The following is a 22,391-nucleotide window of genomic DNA, read 5'->3' as shown; positions in this document are numbered from 1 at the left end:
TTCAAACCTCCTCCTCCTTCCCTCTCCTCCTCCCCTCCTCCTCTTCCTCCTCATCTCCTTCTCCTTTCCTCTTCTCCTCCTCTCCTCCTTTCCTCTCCTCTTCCTCATCTCCTCCTCCTTTCCTCTTCTCTTCCTCATCTCCTCCTCCTTTCCTCTTCTCTTCCTCTCCTCCTCCTCTCTTCATCCTTTCCTATTCTCCTCCTCCTCCTCCTTTCCTCTCCTCCTCCTCCTCTCCTCATCCTTTCCTCTTCTCCTCCTCTCCTCCTCCTTTCCACTTCTCCTCCTCTTTTCCTCTCCTCCTCCTCCTGCTCTTCCTCCTCTCCTCTCCTCCCCTGCCTCTCCTCTTCCTCCTCATCCATCTCTCCTCTCCTCCTCCTCCTCCTCTCCTTCTCCTTTCCTCTCCTCCTCCTCAGCCTCCTTTCCTTCTCTCTTTCAGCCTCTACTCAGACTCCTCGTGTCCTCTCTGGCCCCGCCCCTGTACTGGCTCCGCCCACTGTCCTGCGTACACCTGCCCCCGCAGGCCCCGCCCTGATGCCTCTGATTCGTCAGATCCAGACGGTGCTGCCCAATGGGACGCCTCACCCAGCAGCTCTGATGCAGGGGACGGGGCCTGAGTCCAGTCTGATCTATGCGGCGCCGTACGACTACCCGTATGCTCTGGCGGCGCCGGCCTCCATCTTGGAATACCCCCTGGACTCTGGAGGGGTGTTGGGTAAGCCCGCCCCCCCCTGCTCCTGTGACTGCTCCCCCACGCCTCACCACCACCCCCACAGCCAGTGGTGCCCAGCCCCCACGCTGCTCCTCAGACACACCTCCTAAAGATGGAGAACAGGCGCCACACACGCCACACCTCGTTCACAGTTGACGCCTGCGGCAGCATCCCCTGCTGGACGCACATTGTTCAAACAGGAAGTGATGATCAGTAGGGAGAACATTTAAACGTTTGTATAACATGTTTTCTATCTAACATAGTTAACACTCACCAGACGCTCCGACAGAACCTGAAGCGCTGAAGAGGTCTGACTGTTGACCAATCAGGACGTCGCTGAACATGTGCGCTGTTCCTCCATCACAACCTTCTGTATTCACCTGTCAGGTGATGTCAGCTGTGGGCGAGGCGTTCAGTTACCACTGTGTTCACTCTGCTTTTAGTGATGTGCCTCAGAACTTCCTGTTCCTCAGAGACCCTCACAGGAAGTGATGTCAGAAACAACGTTCTCCATGTCATGTGACCACAGCTGGTAGTGTTGGTGTTGTGACGGAGGTTTTCAGATCGGTGTAACGACTCAGTGTGAGAAACACGAGACGATATGAGAACGTTTAGTCGAGTTTTTAACTGAGATTAATTTTAATTAACAATAAAACAAATTAATTAACAAACAAACAAACAAACTTTTCTCGTAGTAAAAACTGAGTTTAATTTTAGATCATTAAAGCTTTTGAATTTAAATCAAACAGAACTAATAATTGTCTGATTGGTCGGTGCGTTCAGAGACACAGTTCAGATGAAAGTCTGAATATTTGGTGAAAATGTTTTAATATCTTAAAAAAATATTGTCTTCGTATTTTCACAGAAAGTCGAACAACTTAAGAAAAAAATGTTTTAACGTAACGAGACGAGTTTATTCTCACGTCATTACACCTCATTTATTTCAGTGTTACGACTTTATTATTTAAATGTATCTGTGGCCTGTGGTAGACAGTGATAACCAATCAAACTGATGCACCTGAAAGGGGTGTGTCCTCATGATGATGTCACAGTACAGACTGGTCACCTGTCAACCTCTCAGGTCTCACCTGTAACATAATGTTTAACTAAACGTGCCTTAACGTGTTTCTACTAATCCTCTGTGATGATGCGTTCACTGACCTGTACCTGTGATGGTGCGTTCACTGACCCGTACCTGTGATGGTGCGTTCACTGACCTGTACCTGTGATGATGTGTTCAGTGATCTGTACCTGTGATGATGCATTTACTGACCAGTACCTGTGATGGTGCGTTCACTAACCCGTACCTGTGATGGTGTGTTCACTGACCTGCACCTGTGATGGTGCGTTCACTGACCCGTACCTGTGATGATGCGTTCACTGACCTGTACCTGTGATGATGCGTTCACTGACCTGTACCTGTGATGGTGCGTTCACTGACCCGTATCTGTGATGGTGCGTTCACTGACCCGTACCTGTGATGGTGCGTTCACTGACTTGTACCTGTGATGATGTATTCAGTAATCTGTACCTGTGATGGTGCGTTCACTAACCCATACCTGTGATGGTGCGTTTACTGACCCACACCTGTGATGGTTCGCTCACTTACCCCACCTGTGATGGACACTGTGGACAGGGACTCCACGTCCTCCATGACAGTCTGGGGCAGGTGTGGTGGTCTCTAAAGTCCTCATCAAAGGACGGTTACCGCAGACCAACGTTAGTCTGCACAAACTCCGTTCCCTTCTCTCCACACCTGCCTTTCCCACAACCCACCGCTCTGCCTCAGCTGCTGTCTGTTCAGGGTGTTTTCACACCAACAACCAAGATAGTCCACCAGACTCCAGCTTTCACATCAAAATGTAAATTTACCGTTATCTAATGTGTAGCGTTTTTAAGACCATACGAAGACCACTCACTATCTGATGTGAGCCAGCTATTTGAATTGCCACCTACTTAAAACATGGGCGTACCGATCTCTAATTGAGCTGAGGTCATGCTAACGGTAGCTAACTGTGAACCCTTCAGGACAGTGAGGATATTTGAACCTGGACTTCCTGCTCCGTTATTTTGAGGACTGTTGTTTTGTTGATTCTGACTAACGGACTAGAAAAGTTAAATAAATGTACGTTGAGCTGTAAGAAGACGACACTTTATTTACAATTCAAGTATTAGAAATTCATTTTAATAAATCCTGTTTAGGCTCCACCTCCTCCAGAGTTACACATTTCAAATCAGCCTCATCTCTGTGTCTTCAGTGCAACCAGGACATGGTTAGCCTAGCTTAGCACAAAGACTGGAAGCAGGGGGAAACTGTTAGCTTCAATGCTAAATGCTGAAAAATTTCTTCACCTTCAATAAATAATAATAAACAACAATGCTCACGCCGACCCAGAAACACCAAACAACATGTCGGAGGGTGGAGCTTAGCTAACAGTTTCCCTGATTCATGAGATGAAACGTAGGACTCTTTCGGAGATGAGTACACGAAGATTTTATCAGATGTTTTAAAGTTCTCAGATGTTAACGTGACGTTAGCTAACATCATTCGTCCTGAAGAAATGATTCACATACAGAAAATCTGTCGGACTTCCTACCATGAATGAACTTATTTTTTCATTTTGAATCAGATTTTCAAAGTGGTCGGTTCCGGTCGGTTCCGGTCGGTTCCCTGTGAGTCGGACTGACGGACTGGAGACCAGGAAAAACAGGACGACTGAGATCAGTCGAGGTTGAATGAGGACGTTCATGTTTCTGCTGATGATCAGAGTCCAACATTTACATCTCAAATAACCTCGTACAAACGTTTTGAACGCAGCTAAACTGTGTGTCTCTGATGATGTCACATTGCCTGACCAATCAGAATATTTGATGTAAAAGTTTCATGTTTTGTTTAAAAAGTCGGAACATTTTGAGGTTAATGTAAAAACACGATGAGAAAAACATCATAACGTCTTCTGAGAATGATCTGCACCAATCAGATTATGACATGTATCATCCAATAGAATCCCAGCGTCAGTGTGATGTCACTGACCATCAACAGAAACATTTATTTCCTCTCTGACGTCCTGTGAAGAACCAGAAGAACCCTCAAGTGTGATGTCGTAGGACTGAAGGTCACCACGACCTGGATGACCGAGAATCGTCATGACGATGTCTCATCGTCATGACGATTCTTATTGTCCAGATCATCATGACGACCTGGACGATGAGACATTTGTTACTAAAAGGATCAAACTGGAAACTTTATTGATCACAAACACAGTAACAGTAACACTGACTAAATGAATGACATAAATCTGATGACGTTGCACAAAGTCCTGATGTCAACCCGCCACCGACTCATCCGACTCAGCCGTCACATTAACACAACAACTCGACACACTCAAACCCTCCACCAATAAAAACTCGTATAAACCAGATTTATTTACGTCTCATCGGTGACTGTGTCGGGTCGGACCCCGGCTGTCTGCGGCGGGCTGCATTCAGGTGTTACTGGCTGTGATGGAGGTGAACAGGTGGACGATGGGCAGCTTCATCAGCTCGGTGTGGCGTTCAGGGACACTGAACATGATTAACATGATGTCACATGAAGACAGAGTCATTGTAAATGTTTTACAAGGTTTATAGACAAACACGGTCGAACCTCGAAACGTCTCCATGTTTGTGTTTTACATTTAACAGCTCTGAGGGGAAATGGTCATATTGTTTATTTTTGTACATCGAGAAGTTCATCGGAGATGAAACTATTAAAATCCAGAAAGTGTGATGTCACCAAATGCTGATGATGAACTCCGTTATTTCAGAAAAAATGATGAACCTCTGAACCAGAAACTGTTCAATAACACCGATGCTGTGGAGATACAAGGTTTTTTTTACTAAGCTATTACAAAAGTCTGTGTTTGTCATATGAGGTTTCCATCAGTCAGGTTCAGTTAGATTTAACCAGGTACCAGTTCAACCAATCACAGCTCAGCATTTAACCCTTTAAACATCTCCTGCAGGCGGATGAGGGGCGTTCATCACATCGTCATCTTCATCACGTTGTCATCTTCATCACATCTTCATCACATCGTCATCTTCATCTCATCTTCATCACATCGTCATCACATTGTCATCTTCATCACATCTTCATCACATCGTCATCTTCATCTCGTCTTCATCACATCGTCATCACATTGTCATCTTCATGACATCTTCATCACATCATCATCACATTGTCATCTTCATCACATCTTCATCACATCGTCATCTTCATCACATCTTCATCACATTGTCATCTTCATCACATCTTCATCACATCATCATCTTCATCACATCATCACCGAATGTTACCGTAACGTGCAGACATGGTATTTCCTGTATTTATATGGATCTAAAATAAGAACCATAGAATGTTTATTCTTTGTGCAGCAGAGCTCCTGTTGTCACCGTAATGATGTCACTGTGTTTTTCATGTACGAGGTTAAACCACGTGAAACCACACAGTGGCGTCAGAGGAATGAAGATGAATCCGTTACAGCGTCCTCTTGCTCTGCTCTATTAATATGTTTGAGTCTTAAAAACTAAAAAATCTGCAGTTTAAATAAGAAATATTTTGTTTGTATTCATTAATTTTTTGTTTATGTTTATTAAAAATATTTTACATAGAATTTTTTTGGGTTTTTTTTGTGTAAAAATTATTATTTTTTTAATTTTAAATACACAGTTTCAAAACTTTGATCAGTTATTCTGGTTCATTGTCTAAAATAATCTTTGAGCTCAGGTCGTTCAGATTTATTGATAAGAAGCGTGTGAAGATTCTCCAGGAAGTGACATCACAGGAAGCAAAAATACAGACGCAGGCACTAGTGGACCGTTTCAACTGCAGAGTTTAAAGGGTTAATCAGCAGAATATAAATATTAATTATAAAATCAAATAAAAGAATGATCTGAATTCAGACTGATGAAACACGACGACAATAAATCAGATTTAATATTTATGAAACTGTCAAACTGATGGAAAAAACAAACTTCACTTTTCTTCAGCTGAAAAACTTCACGTTTCAGTTTTTATTTAATCACCTGAACGTCACATCGACCCGAACTGATCAGAGTTATACAGCATGTGATCTTCAGCTCATAAACTCCTCCTCCTCCTCCTCCTCCTCCTGCTCTTCCTGCTCCTGCTCCTGCTCCTCCTCCTCCTCCTCTTGCTACTGCTCCTCCTCCATCAGAGCAGACATTTCAAACCTCAAATGAACCTCAAACATAATGTTTTGACCTTCAGGTGCTGACGGACGAGACGATGAAGAGTTTTCGAATGTGTTTTTATTGTGTTGTTGTTTTTGTTTGTTGCTCAGATTGTCAGTGTTTATGATGAAATATATATTAAATATGTGTTAAAGGGAAAAAAAACAGGGTAAGTGTGAGGTCGAAGGCTGTTTGTAGGAAGAAGACACATCTGACAGTTTTCTGTTAATATGAAACTTTGTCTGACGGAGCTTCTGTTTCCTGTTTCCTGTTAAAGAGAAAAGATTCTGTTTGAAATAAAAGTGTTGTTGAGTAAAACTGCTGAATCATTGTCTTCTTTATTAAACATTTGTTTTCAATTTCAACTCATAATCTTGTGGGGGGGATGTGGACGGGCGTGTGTACAATACATTGATTTTGTTTTTACAGCTTTTATTTATTACTGCTTATTTATTTATTTAGCTCTTGCTGTTGTTATGTCAAGTTGTTGTGTTGTCTTTTTTTACCACAAGGTAGTTGCACTTGACTTTTGTTGTACAGCTGTGCAATGACAATAAAGGCATTTGATTTGATTTGATTTGACATGTCCTCCAAACAGTCCCCACATGTTCTCCAGCTGTTCTACACATGTTCTCCAGCTGTTCTTCACATGGTCTCCACATGTTCTCCAGCTGTTCTCCAGCGGTTCTCCACATGTTCTCCAATTGCTCTTCACATGTTCTCCAGCTGTTCTCCACATGGTCTCCAGCTGTTCTCCACATGGTCTCCAGCTGTTCTACACATGGTCTCCACATGTTCTCCAGCTGTTCTACACATGGTCTCCACATGGTCTCCAGCTGTTCTACACATGGTCTCCAGCTGTTCTATACATGGTCTCCACATGTTCTCCAGCTGTTCTACACATGGTCTCCACATGTTCTCCAGCTGTTCTCCAGCGTTTCTCCACATGTTCTCCAGCTGTTCTCCACATGTTCTCCAGCTGTTCTCCAGCTGTTCTACACATGGTCTCCACATGTTCTCCAGCTGTTCTCCAGCGGTTCTCCACATGTTCTCCAATTGCTCTTCACATGTTCTCCAGCTGTTCTCCACATGGTCTCCAGCTGTTCTACACATGGTCTCCACATGGTCTCCAGCTGTTCTACACATGGTCTCCACATGTTCTCCAGCTGTTCTACACATGGTCTCCACATGGTCTCCAGCTGTTCTACACATGGTCTCCAGCTGTTCTATACATGGTCTCCACATGTTCTCCAGCTGTTCTACACATGGTCTCCACATGTTCTCCAGCTGTTCTCCAGCGTTTCTCCACATGTTCTCCAGCTGTTCTCCACATGTTCTCCACATGTTCTCCAGCTGCTCTTCACATGTTCTCCAGCGTTTCTCCACATGTTCTCCAATTGCTCTTCACATGTTCTCCAGCTGTTCTCCACATGGTCTCCACATGTTCTCCAACTGTTCTACACATGGTCTCCACATGGTCTCCACATGGTCTCCAGCTGTTCTACACATGGTCTCCACATGGTCTCCAGCTGTTCTACACATGGTCTCCACATGGTCTCCAGCTGTTCTGTACATGGTCTCCACATGTTCTCCAGCGTTTCTCCACATGTTCTCCAGCTGCTCTTCACATGTTCTCCAGCTGTTCTCCACATGTTCCTCAGCTGCTCTTCACATGTTCTCCAGCTGCTCTCTACATGTTCCCCAGCTGTTCTCCACGTTTTCCAGCTGTTCTCCAGCTGTTCTCCACATATTCTCCAGCCGATACCCAGCTGTTCTCCAGTTTTTCTCCACATATTCTCCAGCTACTTTTCACATGTCCTCCAGCTGTCCTCTAGCTGTTCTACACATGTTCTCCAGCTGCTCTCCAGCTGTTCTACACATGTCCTCCACATGTTCTCCAGCTGTTCCACACATGTTCTCCAGATATTCTCCAGCTACTCTCCACATGTTCTCCAGCTGTTCTACACATGGTCTCCACATGTTCTCCAGCTGTTCTCCAGCGTTTCTCCACATGTTCTCCAATTGCTCTTCACATGTTCTCCAGCTGTTCTCCACATGGTCTCCACATGGTCTCCACATGTTCTCCAACTGTTCTACACATGGTCTCCACATGGTCTCCAGCTGTTCTACACATGGTCTCCACATGTTCTCCAACTGTTCTCCACATGGTCTCCACATGGTCTCCACATGGTCTCCAGCTGTTCTATACATGGGCTCCACATGTTCTCCAGCTGTTCTCCAGCTGTTCTCCACATGTTCCCCAGCTGCTCTTCACATGTTCTCCAGCTGCTCTTCACATGTTCTCCAGCTGCTCTCTACATGTTCCCCAGCTGTTCTCCACGTTTTCCAGCTGTTCTCCAGCTGTTCTCCGCATATTCTCCAGCTGATACCCAGCTGTTCTCCAGTTTTTCTCCACATGTTCTCCAGCTACTTTTCACATGTTCTCCAGCTGTTCTCTAGCTGTTCTACACATGTTCTCCAGCTGCTCTACACATGTCCTCCACATGTTCTCCAGCTGTTCCACACATGTTCTCCAGATATTCTCCAGCTACTCTTCACATGTTCTCCAGCTGTCCTCCACATGTTCTCCATATGTTCTCCACATGTTCCCCAGCTGCTCTTCACATGTTCTCCAGCTGCTCTCCACATGTTCTCCAGCTGCTCTCTACATGTTCTGCAGCTGTTCTCCACATGTTCTCCAGCTGTTCTCCACGTTCTCTAGCTTTTCTGCAGCTTTTTTTCCACCTGTTCTCCACATTTCTCCACATGTTCTCCAGCTCTTCTCCAGCTGTTTGCCATATTTTCTCTATCTGTTCCACACGTTTTCCAGCTATTCACCAGCTGTTCTTCAGCTCTTCTCAATATGTTCTCCAGCTATTCTTCAGCTGTTTTTACACATGTTCTCCAGCTGTTCTCCAGCTGTTCTCAACATGTTCTCCAGCTGTCCCACACATGTTCTCCACATGTTCTCCGGCTGTTTTACACATTGTTGTTTATTAAATATGTTCTCCAGTTGTTCTCCAGCTGTCCTACACATGTTCATGCTGACGTGCTGAAGTATTGCGGTAAGCGAGTTGTGTCATTTCCAGTGTTTCTGTGACAGTGTCTCTGTACTGCTCTGGTGAACTCTACCTGCCTGCTTTCTCACTTCAGTTGCTTTAACGTCTACTCCAAGTCTTAACCCACACTGGTTCTGTTTTAGCTCTCCTCCTTTTTATGACTTTCTCGCTAATCTCTTAGCTGTTGTTTGCACGTTACTAGCCTTGGTAGCTACATTAGCTTTACAGTTAGTGATGGCTTCTCCCTCTGCTCTTTCTTGCTCGGTGTGCCAAATGTTTAGCTATGCCTCTGTCTCCTGTAGTGACAGTGGTAATTGTAACAAGTGTAGCTTATTTGCTGTGTTGGAGGCGAGGCTTAGTGAATTAGAAGTGTGGCTCCGCACCATGGAAAACCATTCAGTAGCTGCGGTAGTTAGCCAGCCCCCTGTAGCCGGTGCGGAGCCACATAGCATACCATTAGCCTCTGCTAGCTGTCCTCCGGTAACTCCCGTTCAGCCGGGAGGTTGGGTTACAGTTCGCCAGAAGCACAGCTCCAAGCCGAAGCCCACGGCTCACCACCAGCCTGTTCACGTTTCCAACCGCTTTTCCTCACTCAGCGACACACCCGCTGAGGATAAAACTCTGGTTATTGGCAGCTCTATTCTGAGGAACGTGACGTTAGCAACACCAGCGGCCATAGTCAAATGTATCCCTGGGGCCAGAGCGGGCAACACTGAATCAAATTTAAAACTGCTGGCTAAAGCTAAACGTAGATTCAGTAAGATTGTTATTCACGTCGGCGGCAATGACACCCGGTTACGCCAGTCGGAGGTCACTAAAATTAATATTGCCTCGGTGTGTGAATACGCAAAAACGATGTCGGAATCTGACCACTGATGACATGTTTAGCCACATGTCATCATTTAATCGCTGGCTGTCCAGGTGGTGTCCAGCAGACGATGTGGGTTACGTTAATAATTGGCAAACTTTCTGGGGAAAACCTGGTCTTATTAGGAGAGACGGCATTCATCCCACTTTGGATGGAGCTGCTCTCATTTCTAGGAACCTGGAAAATTTTATTAGTAATTCAAAACCCTGACAACCCAGAGTTGAGATCAGGACTCGGAATTGATGATATTGGGCTTTATAAATAAATAAATTGATTGACTCAGTTGCAGTCCTATACGCTTCTCTGAGCTTCTAGTTCAGTTACCCAGCCATAGTTTTCATAGTTTTATACAAACGGTGTCTGTCCCCCGACCACCTAAATTATTTAAATCTAAAATTAAACAAAGAGGAGTTGTGCATAACAACCTCATAAAAATTAAAACCTCTTCTGTGACAGAAAGACAAAACAGGAGAATTAAATGCGGACTGTTAAATATCAGGTCTCTATCGTCTAAAGCAGTGTTAGTAAACGAATTAATATCAGATAATCATATTGATTTACTCAGTCTCACTGAAACCTGGCTGTGTCAAGATGAATATGTCAGTCTCAATGAATCCACTCCTCCCAGTCATAATAATACCCACATTCCTCGAGGCAGCGGCCGAGGAGGGGGACTTGCAGCCAATTTTTAACTCTAGTCTGTTAATCAGCCCTAAACCTAAACTAGATTATAATTCATTTGAAAGCCTTGTTCTTAGTCTTTTACATCCGACCTGGAAAACCTCGCAGCCACTTTTATTTGTTATAGTGTACCGTGCTCCTGGCCCATATTCTGAATTTGTATCTGAATTCTCAGAGTTTTTATCCAGTTTAGTTATTATTGTAGGCGATTTTAACATTCATGTCGACGTTGATAATGACTCCCTGGCTACCGCGTTTATCTCATTATTAGACTCCATTGGCTTCAGTCAGGGTGTACATGAACCCACTAATTGTTTTAACCATACCCTTGATCTAGTTCTGACGTATGGAATTGAAATTGATAACCTAACAGTCTTTCCACAGAATCCCTCGCTATCGGATCATTATTTGATTACTTTTGATTTCTTTTTACTCAATTACACGCCACTCAGCAACAGTTACTATACTAGATGTTTATCAGATAGTGCTGTCGCAAAATTTAAGGAAAAGATTACTCCGTCGTTAAATTCAATACCATGTCCTTCAGTAATAGAGGTTTCCCGTATCGACTTTAACCTCTCCCGAATTGATCATTTTGTCAATAGTGCCGTAGGCTCGCTGCGAACAACACTTGACTCTGTAGCTCCTCTTAAAAAGAAGTTAACAAAGTTCGCTCCTTGGTATAACTCTCAAACTTGTAAGTTAAAACAAATATCGTGAAAATTTGAAAGGAATTGGCGATTAACCAAACTGGAAGAATCTCGTTTAATCTGGACAGACAGTCTCAAAACTTATAAGAGGGGCCTCCGCAATGCCAGAGCAAACTATTTCTCAGCATTAATAGAAGACAATAAGAACAACCCCAGGTTTCTTTTCAGCACTGTAGCCAGGCTGACTGAGAGTCAAAGCTCTATTGAGCCTTGTATTCCTTTAGCCCTTAGCAGTAATGATTTTATGAGCTTTTTTAATGACAAAATTCTAACTATTAGAGGCAAAATTCATGACCTCCTGTCCTCAGATAGTACCTATCTAACCTCAAACACAGCTGTAAGACCTAATATATATTTAGATTGCTTCTCCCCAATTTCTCTTCAAGAACTGACCACAGTAATTCATTCATTCTAACCGCTTCATCCTCTTGAGGGTCGAGGGGGGGCTGGAGCCTATCCCAGCTGACATCGGGCGAGAGGCAGGGTACACCCTGGACAGGTCGCCAGACTATCGCAGGGCTGACACATAGAGACAAACAGAGTTATCAGTTAACCTAGTCCCCAGTCTGCATGTCTTTGGACTGTGGGAGGAAGCCAGAGTGCCCAGAGAGAACCCACGCTGACACGGGGAGAACATGCAAACTCCGCACAGAAAGGCTCCCACGCCTGGGATCGAACCGGCAACCCTCTTGCTGTGAGGCGAGAGTGCTAACCACCACACCACCGTGCCGCCCGACCGCAGTGATTTCTTCATCTAAATCATCAACGTGTCTCTTAGACCCCATCCCAACTAGGCTACTTAAGGAGATCTTACCTTTAGTTAACACTCATATATTAGATAGGATCAATATATCCTTATTAACAGGCTATGTACCACAGTCTTTTAAGGTAGTTGTAATTAAACCTCTCCTAAAAAAGCCCACCCTGGATCCAGAGGTGTTAGCCAACTATAGACCAATATCTAATCTTCCCTTTATGTCAAAGATCCTTGAGAAAGTAGTCGCAGACCAGCTGTGTGATTTTCTCCATGATAATAATTTATTTGAGGAATTTCAGTCAGGATTTAGAGTGCATCATAGCACTGAGACAGCACTAGTTAAAATTACAAATGACCTTCTGATTGCTTCAGACAAAGGACTTGTCTTTGTACTTGTTTTATTAGATCTTAGTGTGGCGTTTGACACTATTGACCATCAAATTCTGCTACAGAGACTGGATCACTTAATTGACCTAAAACGTTCTGCACTAAGCTGGTTTAAATCTTATTTATCTGATTGTTTTCAGTTTGTTGACATTCATAATGAATCATCCTTACGTACTAAAGTTTGTTTTGGAGTTCCGCAAGGTTCTGTGCTCAGACCAATCCTATTTATTCTATATATGCTTCCTTTAGGTAACATCATTAGAAATCACTCTATAAATTTCCATTGTTATGTGGATGATACACAGTTGTATTTATCGATGAAGCCAGAAGAAAGTAATCAATTAACTAAACTCCATAACTGCCTTAAAGACATAAAAACCTGGATGAGCACCAATTTCCTGATGTTAAATTCAGACAAAACTGAAATTATTGTTCTTGGCCCCAAACAACTCAGAGACTTGTTATCTGATGGCATAGTTTCTCTAGATGGCATTGCTCTGGCCTCTAGCACTACCGTAAGAAACCTCGGAGTAATATTTGATCAAGATTTGTCTTTTAATTCTCATTTAAAACAAACCTCACGGACTGCATTTTTTCATCTGCGTAATATTGTGAAAATTAGGCCTATCCTGACCCGAAAAGATGCAGAAAAATTGGTCCACGCTTTTGTTACCTCTAGGCTGGATTACTGTAACTCTCTATTATCAGGTAGCTCTAGTAAGTCCTTAAAAACTCTCCAGCTAATTCAGAATGCTGCAGCACGTGTACTAACAGGAACTAAGAAATGAGATCATATTTCTCCTGTTTTAGCTTCTCTGCACTGGCTCCCTGTAAAATCCAGAATTGAATTTAAAATCCTACTGTTAACTTATAAAGCTCTAAATGGTCAAGCTCCGTCATATCTTAGAGAGCTCATAGTGCCATATTATCCCACCAGAACACTGCGCTCTGAGAACGCAGGGTTACTCGTGGTCCCTAAAGTCTCCAAAAGTAGATCAGGAGCCAGAGCCTTCAGCTATCAGGCTCCTCTCCTGTGGAATCATCTTCCTGTTACGGTCCGGGAGGCAGACACCGTCTCCACATTTAAGACTAGACTTAAGACTTTCCTCTTTGATAAAGCTTATAGTTAGGGCTGGCTCAGGCTTGCCCTGTACCAGCCCCTAGTTAGGCTGACTTAGGCCTAGTCTGCCGGAGGACCCCCCTATAATACACCGGGCACCTTCTCTCCTTCTCTCTCTCGTATTCTATTACTGCATGTCACTAACTCGGCTTCTTCTCCGGAGCCTTTGTGCTCCACTGTCTCTCAGATTAACTCATATCACAGCGGTGCCTGGACAGCGTGACGTGTGTGGTTGTGCTGCTGCCGTGGTCCTGCCAGATGCCTCCTGCTGCTGCTGCCATCATTAGTCATTAGTCATACTTCTACTGTTATTATACACATATGACTATTGTCACACAACTATACTGTCAGATATTAATACATACTTTCAAGATATTGTACCACAGCAGCCAGAACTATAATTATAAAATCATTACTTTCATTAATGTTGTAAGATACTGTCATTACCGCCTGTCCTGCATCTCTCTCTCTCTCTCTGTCTCTGTCTCTGTCTCTCTGTCTCTGTCTCATTGTGTCATACAGATTACTGTTAATTTATTATGCTGATCTGTTCTGTACGACATCTATTGCACGTCTGTCCGTCCTGGAAGAGGGATCCCTCCTCAGTTGCTCTTCCTGAGGTTTCTACCGTTTTTTTCCCCCGTTAAAGGGTTTTTTTGGGGAGTTTTTCCTGATCAGCTGTGAGGGTCCTAAGGACAGAGAGATGTTGTATGCTGTAAAGCCCTGTGAGGTAAACTGTGATTTTTGATATTGGGCTTTATAAATAAAATTGATTGATTGATTGATTGATGTTCTCCACATGTTCTCCAGCTGTTCTCCACATGTTCTCCAGCTGTCCTACACAAGTTCTCCACATGTTCTCCAGCTGTTTTACACTTGTTCTCCAGCTGTCCTACTCATGTTCTCCACATGTTCTCCAGCTTTTCTACAGCTGTTCTCCACAAAACTCTGCTCGCTGCTGGGCTAAATTATACAATGTATAATACCATAGGCTTGTGCTAATAACGTTAACATGTTGTTCTTGTGGGGAAATATTCCTCGTATGAGACAGATGTTTTATCGTTGATACTTGTGAGTTATAACGAAGCTGAATTTAGTAACATTCCCTTTGTTAAATGTTTCTGTTGTTCCTAACTGCAGATTAGAAGCTAATGTGTCAGTTTCCTCTGAGTGACTCCAAGATGTGTTTCAGGTAAATTCTACTGGACCACTATAACATGTAAACTCCACAGTTATAAATGACGTTTAAACTCTGACGCTGAGCTGAAATTTGTCAGTGTTCTCAGATCTTTGACAAACTCTATAAATATTGTGTGTTTTAAATCAGTGAAGTATCATCACAATGAACTTTAAGTCCCAGCAGTAAAAGTTCTCACTGTGCAGAATGATCTTACCACCTGACTGTCCTCAGGCATCATGTATGGATAATGTGACAGTACTTTATTTGAACATCATGACATCATGATGACATCACTCTGTTGTGTTCTTCACCCTCAGATGATAATACGAGTCTCAGCTGTTCAGTGAGGAACGTTTGTTTTCTACTCCTGAACTCTCTGAGCTACTTTTCAACTTCAGATATGTTTCTCAGCTCATCATCGTTCCACATTCTCACAGAGCAGATAAAACATGATGAATCCATGAAGGGGGCGGAGCCTGTCTGATGCACGTCAATAATAAACTATTTCTATGGTCCAGAACTTGTCTGTATGAAGTTCTGCTCGCACATCACCTCTGATTATTAAGTGTCAGGCTGCATCATAAAGAGTTAAAACACGTTTCCCTCCTTGTGTTTTAACATGAGGTGTGTTAGTGCCCTTTATCTGCTGACAGTGTGAAGGTGATTTAAATCTCCTCCTGACTTTTATACGTTGTGAGTATCTACTTCCTGTTTTGATGATCTTCAGTTCACTGAGTCATCCAGCAGAGGGAGACGTTTCCTCACGGAAACCTGCTGCTGCCTCTTCATCAGTAACATCTGAACCATTATTCATATCTGCTCCTCATCCTCACAGAAACATCACAGCAACATGTTTAATTCTGATTCTGATTGGGGGGGGGGGGGGGGGGGGTGTCAGATCTGAGGAAGAGGAGGAGGACAACGGTGAAAACGAGCAACTGTCTTCAGTCTGTCAGACACTGGGCAGGTTTGTGGAGATTCAGATGCTCTGCAGCTCTGACCGACTGCTGCCTGAATCATCGACTCTGATCCTCCTCCTCTCCAACCTTAGGAAGAGGAGGAGGAGGAGGAGGAGCTGCTTCTGCTTTTCAGTCTCAGATTCAACAGAGAGGGAAACACAGCAGAAGTCCGACAGGATCCTCCAACGAGACTTTAGAAACAATGAGCTGCTGCTTCATCAGGTGAATTTAAACACACAGTGTGTGGTCACAGTTGATCCTGGATCTTTCCGGGTGTCTTATCCTAGATCTGTCTGTCTGTCGCTGATGTCACAGGATGACGTCTTCAGGAACATTAAAACATGTAAGAGATCATTTAAAGTCTATGTAGGTCCGAAATAAGACTCCTCCCATTGTTGTTGTTGTTGTTGTTCTTGGTCACTGAAACATTTTTATGTCTTTCAGGCTCCAAAGGCAAAGAGTTACTGTACACAATTGAAAACAGGAAGTTGGTGAGACGAAACTGCTTCAGACGGAAGACAGAGTCCGGACGCAGCTGGAGGTCTTGAGTTTATAACAAAGGATGGAGTCCAGATTCAGGCGGAGTTTCTAACAGAAGACGGAGTCCAGACACCGTCTGAGTTTGTAAGAAAACAAGGATGAAGTTCGGCAACAGTCTTTGCACCCTGAATGTCGGCGGGCGGCGGTTTTCCTTCTCTGCGGAGCTGATGAAGCGCCTCCCCCTGAGCAGGCTCAGCCGGCTGCACCGCTGTGTGTCGGAGAGCGAACTGCTGGAGCTCTGTGACGACTATGACCGCGACAGAAACGAGTTCTTCTTCGACCGCCACTCGGAGGCCTTCAGTTTCATCATGCTGTATGTGCAGCATGGGAAACTGCGCTTCGTCCCGCACATGTGTGAGCTGTCCTTCTACAATGAGATGCTGTACTGGGGCCTGGAGAGCTCCGACCTGCAGCCCTGCTGCCAGCGGCGCCTCGACGACCGCATGTCTGACTGTTTCGTCCACTTCTTCCCTGAGGAGGAGTTCCGATGTCCTGAGGAGCCGCAGAGCCACTGGCTGGAGATGATACGGAGGACATTCGAGGAGCCCACGTCCTCCCTGGTGGCACAGGTCCTCGCCTCAGTGTCCATGCTGTTTGTCATCATTTCCATGGTGATGCTGTGTGCCAGCACCTTACCAGACTGGAAGACCGCTGAGACCCTGGACCAGCACAGGTAGGACTGGGGACACCTGAGGGTGCAGACTGAGAGTCAGTATGTTCTCTGTTTATATTCTGTCCTCTGTGTGATTGGTCACCCTGTCTGTCCCCTCTCTCTGATTGGTCCTCTGTCTCTGTTCCATGTCTCTGATTGGTCCTCTGTCTCTGTTATATGTCTCTGCTTGGTCTCTGTCTCTGTTCCATGTCTCTGATTGGTCCTCTGTCTCTGTTCCATGTCTTTGATTGGTCCTCTGTCTCTGTTCCATGTCTCTGATTGGTCTTCTGTCTCTGTTCGACGTCTCTGATTGGTCCTCTGTCTCTGTTCAACGTCTCTGATTGGTCCTCTGTCTCTGTTCCATGTCTCTGATTGGTCTTCTGTCTCTGTTCGACGTCTCTGATTGGTCCTCTGTCTCTGTTCCACGTCTCTGATTGGTCCTCTGTCTCTGTTCGACGTCTCTGATTGGTCCTCTGTCTCTGTTCCATGTCTTTGATTGGTCCTCTGTCTCTGTTCCATGTCTCTGATTGGTCCTCCGTCTCTGTTCCATGTCTCTGATTGGTCTTCTGTCTCTGTTCCATGTCTCTGATTGGTCCTCTGTCTCTGTTCCATGTCTCTGATTGGTCTTCTGTCTCTGTTCCATGTCTCTGATTGGTCCTCTGTCTCTGTTCGATGTCTCTGATTGGTCTTCTGTCTCTGTTCCATGTCTCTGATTGGTCCTCTGTCTCTGTCCCCTCTCTTTGATTGGTCTCTGTCTCTGTTCCATGTCTCTGATTGGTCCTCTGTCTCTGTTCCACATCTCTGATTGGTTCTCTGTCTCTGTTCCACGTCTCTGATTGGTCCTCTGTTTCTGTTCCATGTCTCTGATTGGTCCTCTGTCTGTCTGTCTTCTCTCTGATTGGTCCTCTGTCTCTGTTCCATGTCTCTGATTGGTCCTCTGTCTGTCTGTCTTCTCTCTGATTGGTCCTCTGTCTCTGTTCCATGTCTCTGACTGGTCCTCTGTCTCTGTTCCATGTCTCTGATCGGTCCTCTGTCTCTGTTCCACATCTCTGATTTGTCCTCTGTCTCTGTTCCATGTCTCTGATTGGTCCTCTGTCTCTGTCCCCTCTCTTTGATTGGTCTCTGTCTCTGTTCCATGTCTCTGATTGGTCCTCTGTCTGTCTGTCTTCTCTCTGATTGGTCCTCTGTCTCTGTTCCACGTCTCTGATTGGTCCTCTGTCTGTCTGTCTTCTCTCTGATTGGTCCTCTGTCTATCCTCTCTCTAATTGGTCCTCTGTCTCTGTCTTCTCTCTGATTGGTCCTCTGTCTGTCTCCTGTCTCTGATTGGTCTTCTGTCTCTGTCTTCTCTCTGATTGGTCCTCTGTCTCTGTTCCATGTCTCTGATTGGTCCTCTGTCTGTCTGTCTTCTCTCTGATTGGTTCTCTGTCTCTGTCTTCTCTCTGATTGATCCTCTGTCTATCCTCTCTCTGATTGGTCCTCTGTCTCTGTCTTCTCTCTGATTGATCCTCTGTCTATCTTCTCTCTGATTGATCCTCTGTCTATCTTCTCTCTGATTGGTCTTCTGTCTCTGTCTTCTCCCTGATTGGTCCTCTGTCTGTCCCCTGTCTCCAATTGGTCCTCTATCTCTGTTCCACATCTCTGATTGGTCCTCTGTCTGTCTCCTGTCTCTGACTGGTCCTCCGTCTGTCCTCTCTCTGATTGGTCCTCTGTCTCTGTTCCACATCTCTGATTGGTCCTCTGTCTGTCTCCTGTCTCTGATTGGTCCTCTGTCTCTGTCCCCTTTCTTTCATTGGTCCTCTGTCTGTCTTTCACTGCAGGATCATTGAGGCGGTGTGTATTGGTTGGTTCACAGCGGAGTGTATCATCCGTTTCCTTGTGTCTCGGGACAAATGTGAGTTTGTCCGTTGTCCTCTGAACATCATCGACCTGCTGGCTATCACGCCGTACTATGTCTCTGTTACCATGACGATCCTGACGGGGGAGAACTCCCAGCTGCAGCGGGCCGGCGTCACACTGCGCGTCCTGCGCATCATGCGAATCTTCTGGGTGATCAAACTGGCTCGTCACTTCCTAGGCCTGCAGACGCTTGGACTGACGCTGCGACGCTGCTATCGCGAGATGATGATGCTGCTGATCTTCATCTGTGTTGCCATGGCGATCTTCAGTGCACTGGCCCAGCTGCTGGAGCATGGCCTGGACCTGGAGACCGGAAACCAGGACTATGCCAGCATCCCCGCTGCCTGCTGGTGGGTGATCATCTCCATGACGACAGTGGGATACGGGGACATGTACCCAGTGACGGTGGCGGGCCGTGTGCTGGGTGGCCTCTGCGTGGTGAGCGGCATCGTGTTGCTGGCGCTGCCGATCACCTTCATCTACCACAGCTTTATCCAGTGCTACCACGAGCTCAAGGTGCGCTCCGCCCGCTGCACCCATAGCCTGTCTGCCGAGTTCATCAACTGACCAACGAGCAACTGAGCAACATTGCTGCTGACATCGATACAACATGACCTTGATCAGCTGACTGTCACTCTGTGGAGAATTTAAATGCCAGTGGCAGCGACGTTCCATCAGCTTTTTAAGAGTCACATTAATGTTCATCTAACTGTTGGAACTTGAATTTTTATTTACCTGACAAAAAGAAAAGGAACTGATAAACTGAACACTGTGAACGATCAACATACGACATGTAAGCAGATGTATTTCAGAGGACTGTCGCCGTACGACATGTTGGACATATTTCAGAGGACTGTCGCTGTACGCCATGGTAGACATATTTCAGAGGACTGTCGCTGTATGACATGTTAGCAGATGTATTTCAGAGGACTGTCGCCATACGATATGTTAGACGTATGTCAGAGGACTGTCGCCGTATGACATGTTAGCAGATGTATTTCAGAGGACTGTCGCAATACGATGTGTTAGACGTATTTCAGAGGACTGTCGCCGTATGACATGTTAGACGTATTTCAGAGGACTGTCACCATACGACATGTTAGACATATTTCAGAGGACTGTCGCCGTATGACATGTTAGCAGATGTATTTCAGAGGACTGTCGCAATACGATATGTTAGACGTATTTCAGAGGACTGTCATCGTATGACATGTTAGCAGATGTATTTCAGAGGACTGTCGCAATACGATGTGTTAGACGTATTTCAGAGGACTGTCACCATACGACATGTTAGACATATTTCAGAGGACTGTCGCCGTATGACATGTTAGCAGATGTATTTCAGAGGACTGTCGCAATACGATATGTTAGACGTATTTCAGAGGACTGTCGCCGTATGACATGTTAGACATATTTCAGAGGACTGTCGCTGTATGACATGTTAGCAGATGTATTTCAGAGGACTGTTGCCATACGATATGTTAGACATATTTCAGAGAACTGTCGCCGTACGACATGTTAGCAGACATATTTCAGAGGACTTTCGCCGTATGACATGTTAACAGATATATTTCAAAGGACTGTCGCCATACGACATGTTAGACATATTTCAGAGGACTGTCGCCGTACGACATGTTAGCAGACATATTTCAGAGGACATGTCCCTTGTATTCCTGCAGGAATACAAGGGACCAGGGTTACTGCTATCCATCCGGTCCCTGTGTGAGTCGCCGAGAGCTGTGTCATCAAACTCAGTGGGTGTTGTTCCATCCTGTTTGTGATTTTCATGGAGAGGATCTTGAGGTGCAGCCAGGGGGAGGAAGGGGTACGGTTTGGGGACCTCAGAATTGCATCTCTGTTATTTGCAGATGATGTGGTTCCATCTCCATCCCAACCCTCACCTATGGTCATGAGCTCTGGGTAGTGACTGAAAGAATGAGGTCACAGGTACAAGCGTCTGAAATGAGTTTCCTCTGTAGGGTGTCTGGGCTCAGCCTTAGAGATAGGGGGAGGAGTCAGACATCTGGAGGGAGCTCGGAGTAGAGCCGCTGCTCCTTCATGTTGAGGTGGTTCAACATCTGATCAGGATCCTCCTGGTCCAGCTGGTAGGAGGCCCCGGGGCAGACCCAGAACACACTGGAGGGATTATAGATCTCATCTGGTCTGGGAATGCTTCGGGATCCTCCAGGAGGAGCTGGAGGACAGAGCTGGGGAGAGGGATGTCTGGAGGACAAGACCCAGTCCCTGATAAGAGGATGAAAATGAATGGATGAATTGATCAGTAGATGTTTTAACAGATGTGATTGGTCTAATATCTGGTTCTTATCACAGATTTATGTTTGCGTTCAGTCCGTCATGTATCTGATGAGGACGGCAGCAACAAAGGTGACGATTTTCAAAGTAAAATATTTCAGTGCTGTGAATTTGGTGGTTTTTATTATTCAGCATGAATTAAACCAGTTCAGTGTCTGATCTGAACTCTCGAGAACTGCTCATACAAACAACTTCATAGTTAACTGTTCTCTTCTTTAGGTCCTGAGGAACACACTTGTCACCTGCCGTGACATAGTCACATCACTCACATGAGTCGCAGCTACTTACAGTCAGAATAAAATAAATACAGTCAGTGGAAGTTTTAATTAGTTACTTTCTTGAACCACTGTGTTTATAAAGTTGAGGATGGGTTTTGTTAGCAGAGGTATTTTACCGACGGTAACGTTAGTTTTAAAGGTTAGTATGGAGAATGTTCACACTTTGAGTTGCTGCAGCAATCAGCAGTGTCTCTGATCCTGTAAGACCCTGTCCCGTTGACTCCGGGAAAGTGAAGAAGAGTTCGGCTGTAACATAAGTATATCCAACACGACCTGCAGTCAGTGATCCGCCGATGGCTCGCTGTGACCTCATGTTTGACTCTGTAGAGTTCTGCACTTCCTTCAGTCCAAGAACAAAATCTTTAATTGCAGAAGTTATGTCACTGACGCTTAAAATATTTGAGTTTACCACAATATAATATCTCCGGTCCGTCTTTGATCATCTGTTGTTGAATGCTGTAGGGACTGTTCTGTTTGGGTCCCCAGAAATACACCTGCTGAGTGTGAAGTAGATCTGATGAATGCTTCTCGAGATATGAGGAGGACACAAACCTACAGAGTCATGTAGAAGTTTGGGCTCCCCTGGTCAAACTTTTGTTTACTGTGAGTAGAAGAACTGATCTATAAAAGTCATGAAGTTAAAGATGAAACATTTCTTTAATATTTTAATAAAGATTAAACTTTTAATTTCATCTTTTACAGTTTCAAAATAACAAAAAAAAGGTCCTGAAGCCAAAGTTTGGGCCCCCTGCAGGGTCAGTGCTCAGTAGCGCCCCCTTCTTCTTCTTCTTCTTCTTCTTCTTCAGAGTCTCTCAGTTCTTGTTTGGAGGATTTCTTCATGCTCTGCTCTTTGAGCTCTATCCACACATGTTAAATGATGTTTAGGTCGGGGGACTGTGAGGGGCGTGGCCTAACCTTCAGCTGGCTCCTCTTCAGGGCGTCCATTGTGGATTTCTCATCCGTCCACCCCGTCTGTAACAGGTGGACAGGTGTCCCTTTGTCTCATCCGTCCACCCCCATCTGTAACAGGTGGACAGGTGTCCCTCTGTC

General features: G+C 45.0%; 2 protein-coding genes across 6 annotated transcripts in view; both read left to right on the top strand.

The window, feature by feature from the left end:
* The window catches only part of qkib (QKI, KH domain containing, RNA binding b), a 40,888-nt gene extending 34,629 nt beyond the window's left edge, over positions 1-6,259 (top strand). For all 3 annotated transcript variants that reach the window (XM_033612567.2, XM_078176265.1, XM_078176264.1), the window contains exon 6: positions 437-6,259. In XM_033612567.2, the coding sequence (XP_033468458.1) occupies positions 437-819 (383 nt within the window). In that variant the 3' untranslated portion in view covers positions 820-6,259. The remainder of the gene's footprint in view (positions 1-436) is intronic.
* Positions 6,260-15,629: 9,370 nt separating this feature from the next.
* Positions 15,630-21,173, top strand: LOC117248707 (voltage-gated potassium channel regulatory subunit KCNG3-like). Of its 3 annotated transcripts, none has more exons than XM_033613927.2 (3): positions 15,630-15,884; positions 16,107-16,875; positions 18,672-21,173. In XM_033613927.2, exons 2-3 carry the CDS (start codon positions 16,301-16,303, stop codon positions 19,315-19,317), a joined length of 1,221 nt encoding a protein of 406 aa, XP_033469818.1. In that variant the 5' UTR covers positions 15,630-15,884; positions 16,107-16,300; the 3' UTR covers positions 19,318-21,173. The 3 variants fall into 3 exon arrangements, with proteins under 3 accessions (XP_033469818.1, XP_033469817.1, XP_078016822.1); XM_033613926.2 differs by having other exon boundaries at positions 15,630-16,005; XM_078160696.1 differs by having other exon boundaries at positions 15,630-16,875.
* Positions 21,174-22,391: the final 1,218 nt, after the last annotated feature.

This window comes from Epinephelus lanceolatus, chromosome 17, assembly GCF_041903045.1.
Source record: "Epinephelus lanceolatus isolate andai-2023 chromosome 17, ASM4190304v1, whole genome shotgun sequence".
NCBI classification, from domain to species: domain Eukaryota; kingdom Metazoa; phylum Chordata; class Actinopteri; order Perciformes; family Serranidae; genus Epinephelus; species Epinephelus lanceolatus.
Note: the sequence above shows the minus strand (reverse complement) of the source record. Positions and strands in the feature narration are given on the sequence as shown.

Bases quoted from the DNA above. Each gene is read 5' to 3' on its own strand.
- LOC117248707 (XM_033613927.2), top strand. From the start codon at position 16,301: ATGAAGTTCGGCAACAGTCTTTGCACCCTGAATGTCGGCGGGCGGCGG. The intron at 16,876-18,671 runs GTAGGACTGGGG...CTTTCACTGCAG, and splicing joins GAGACCCTGGACCAGCACAG to GATCATTGAGGCGGTGTGTA.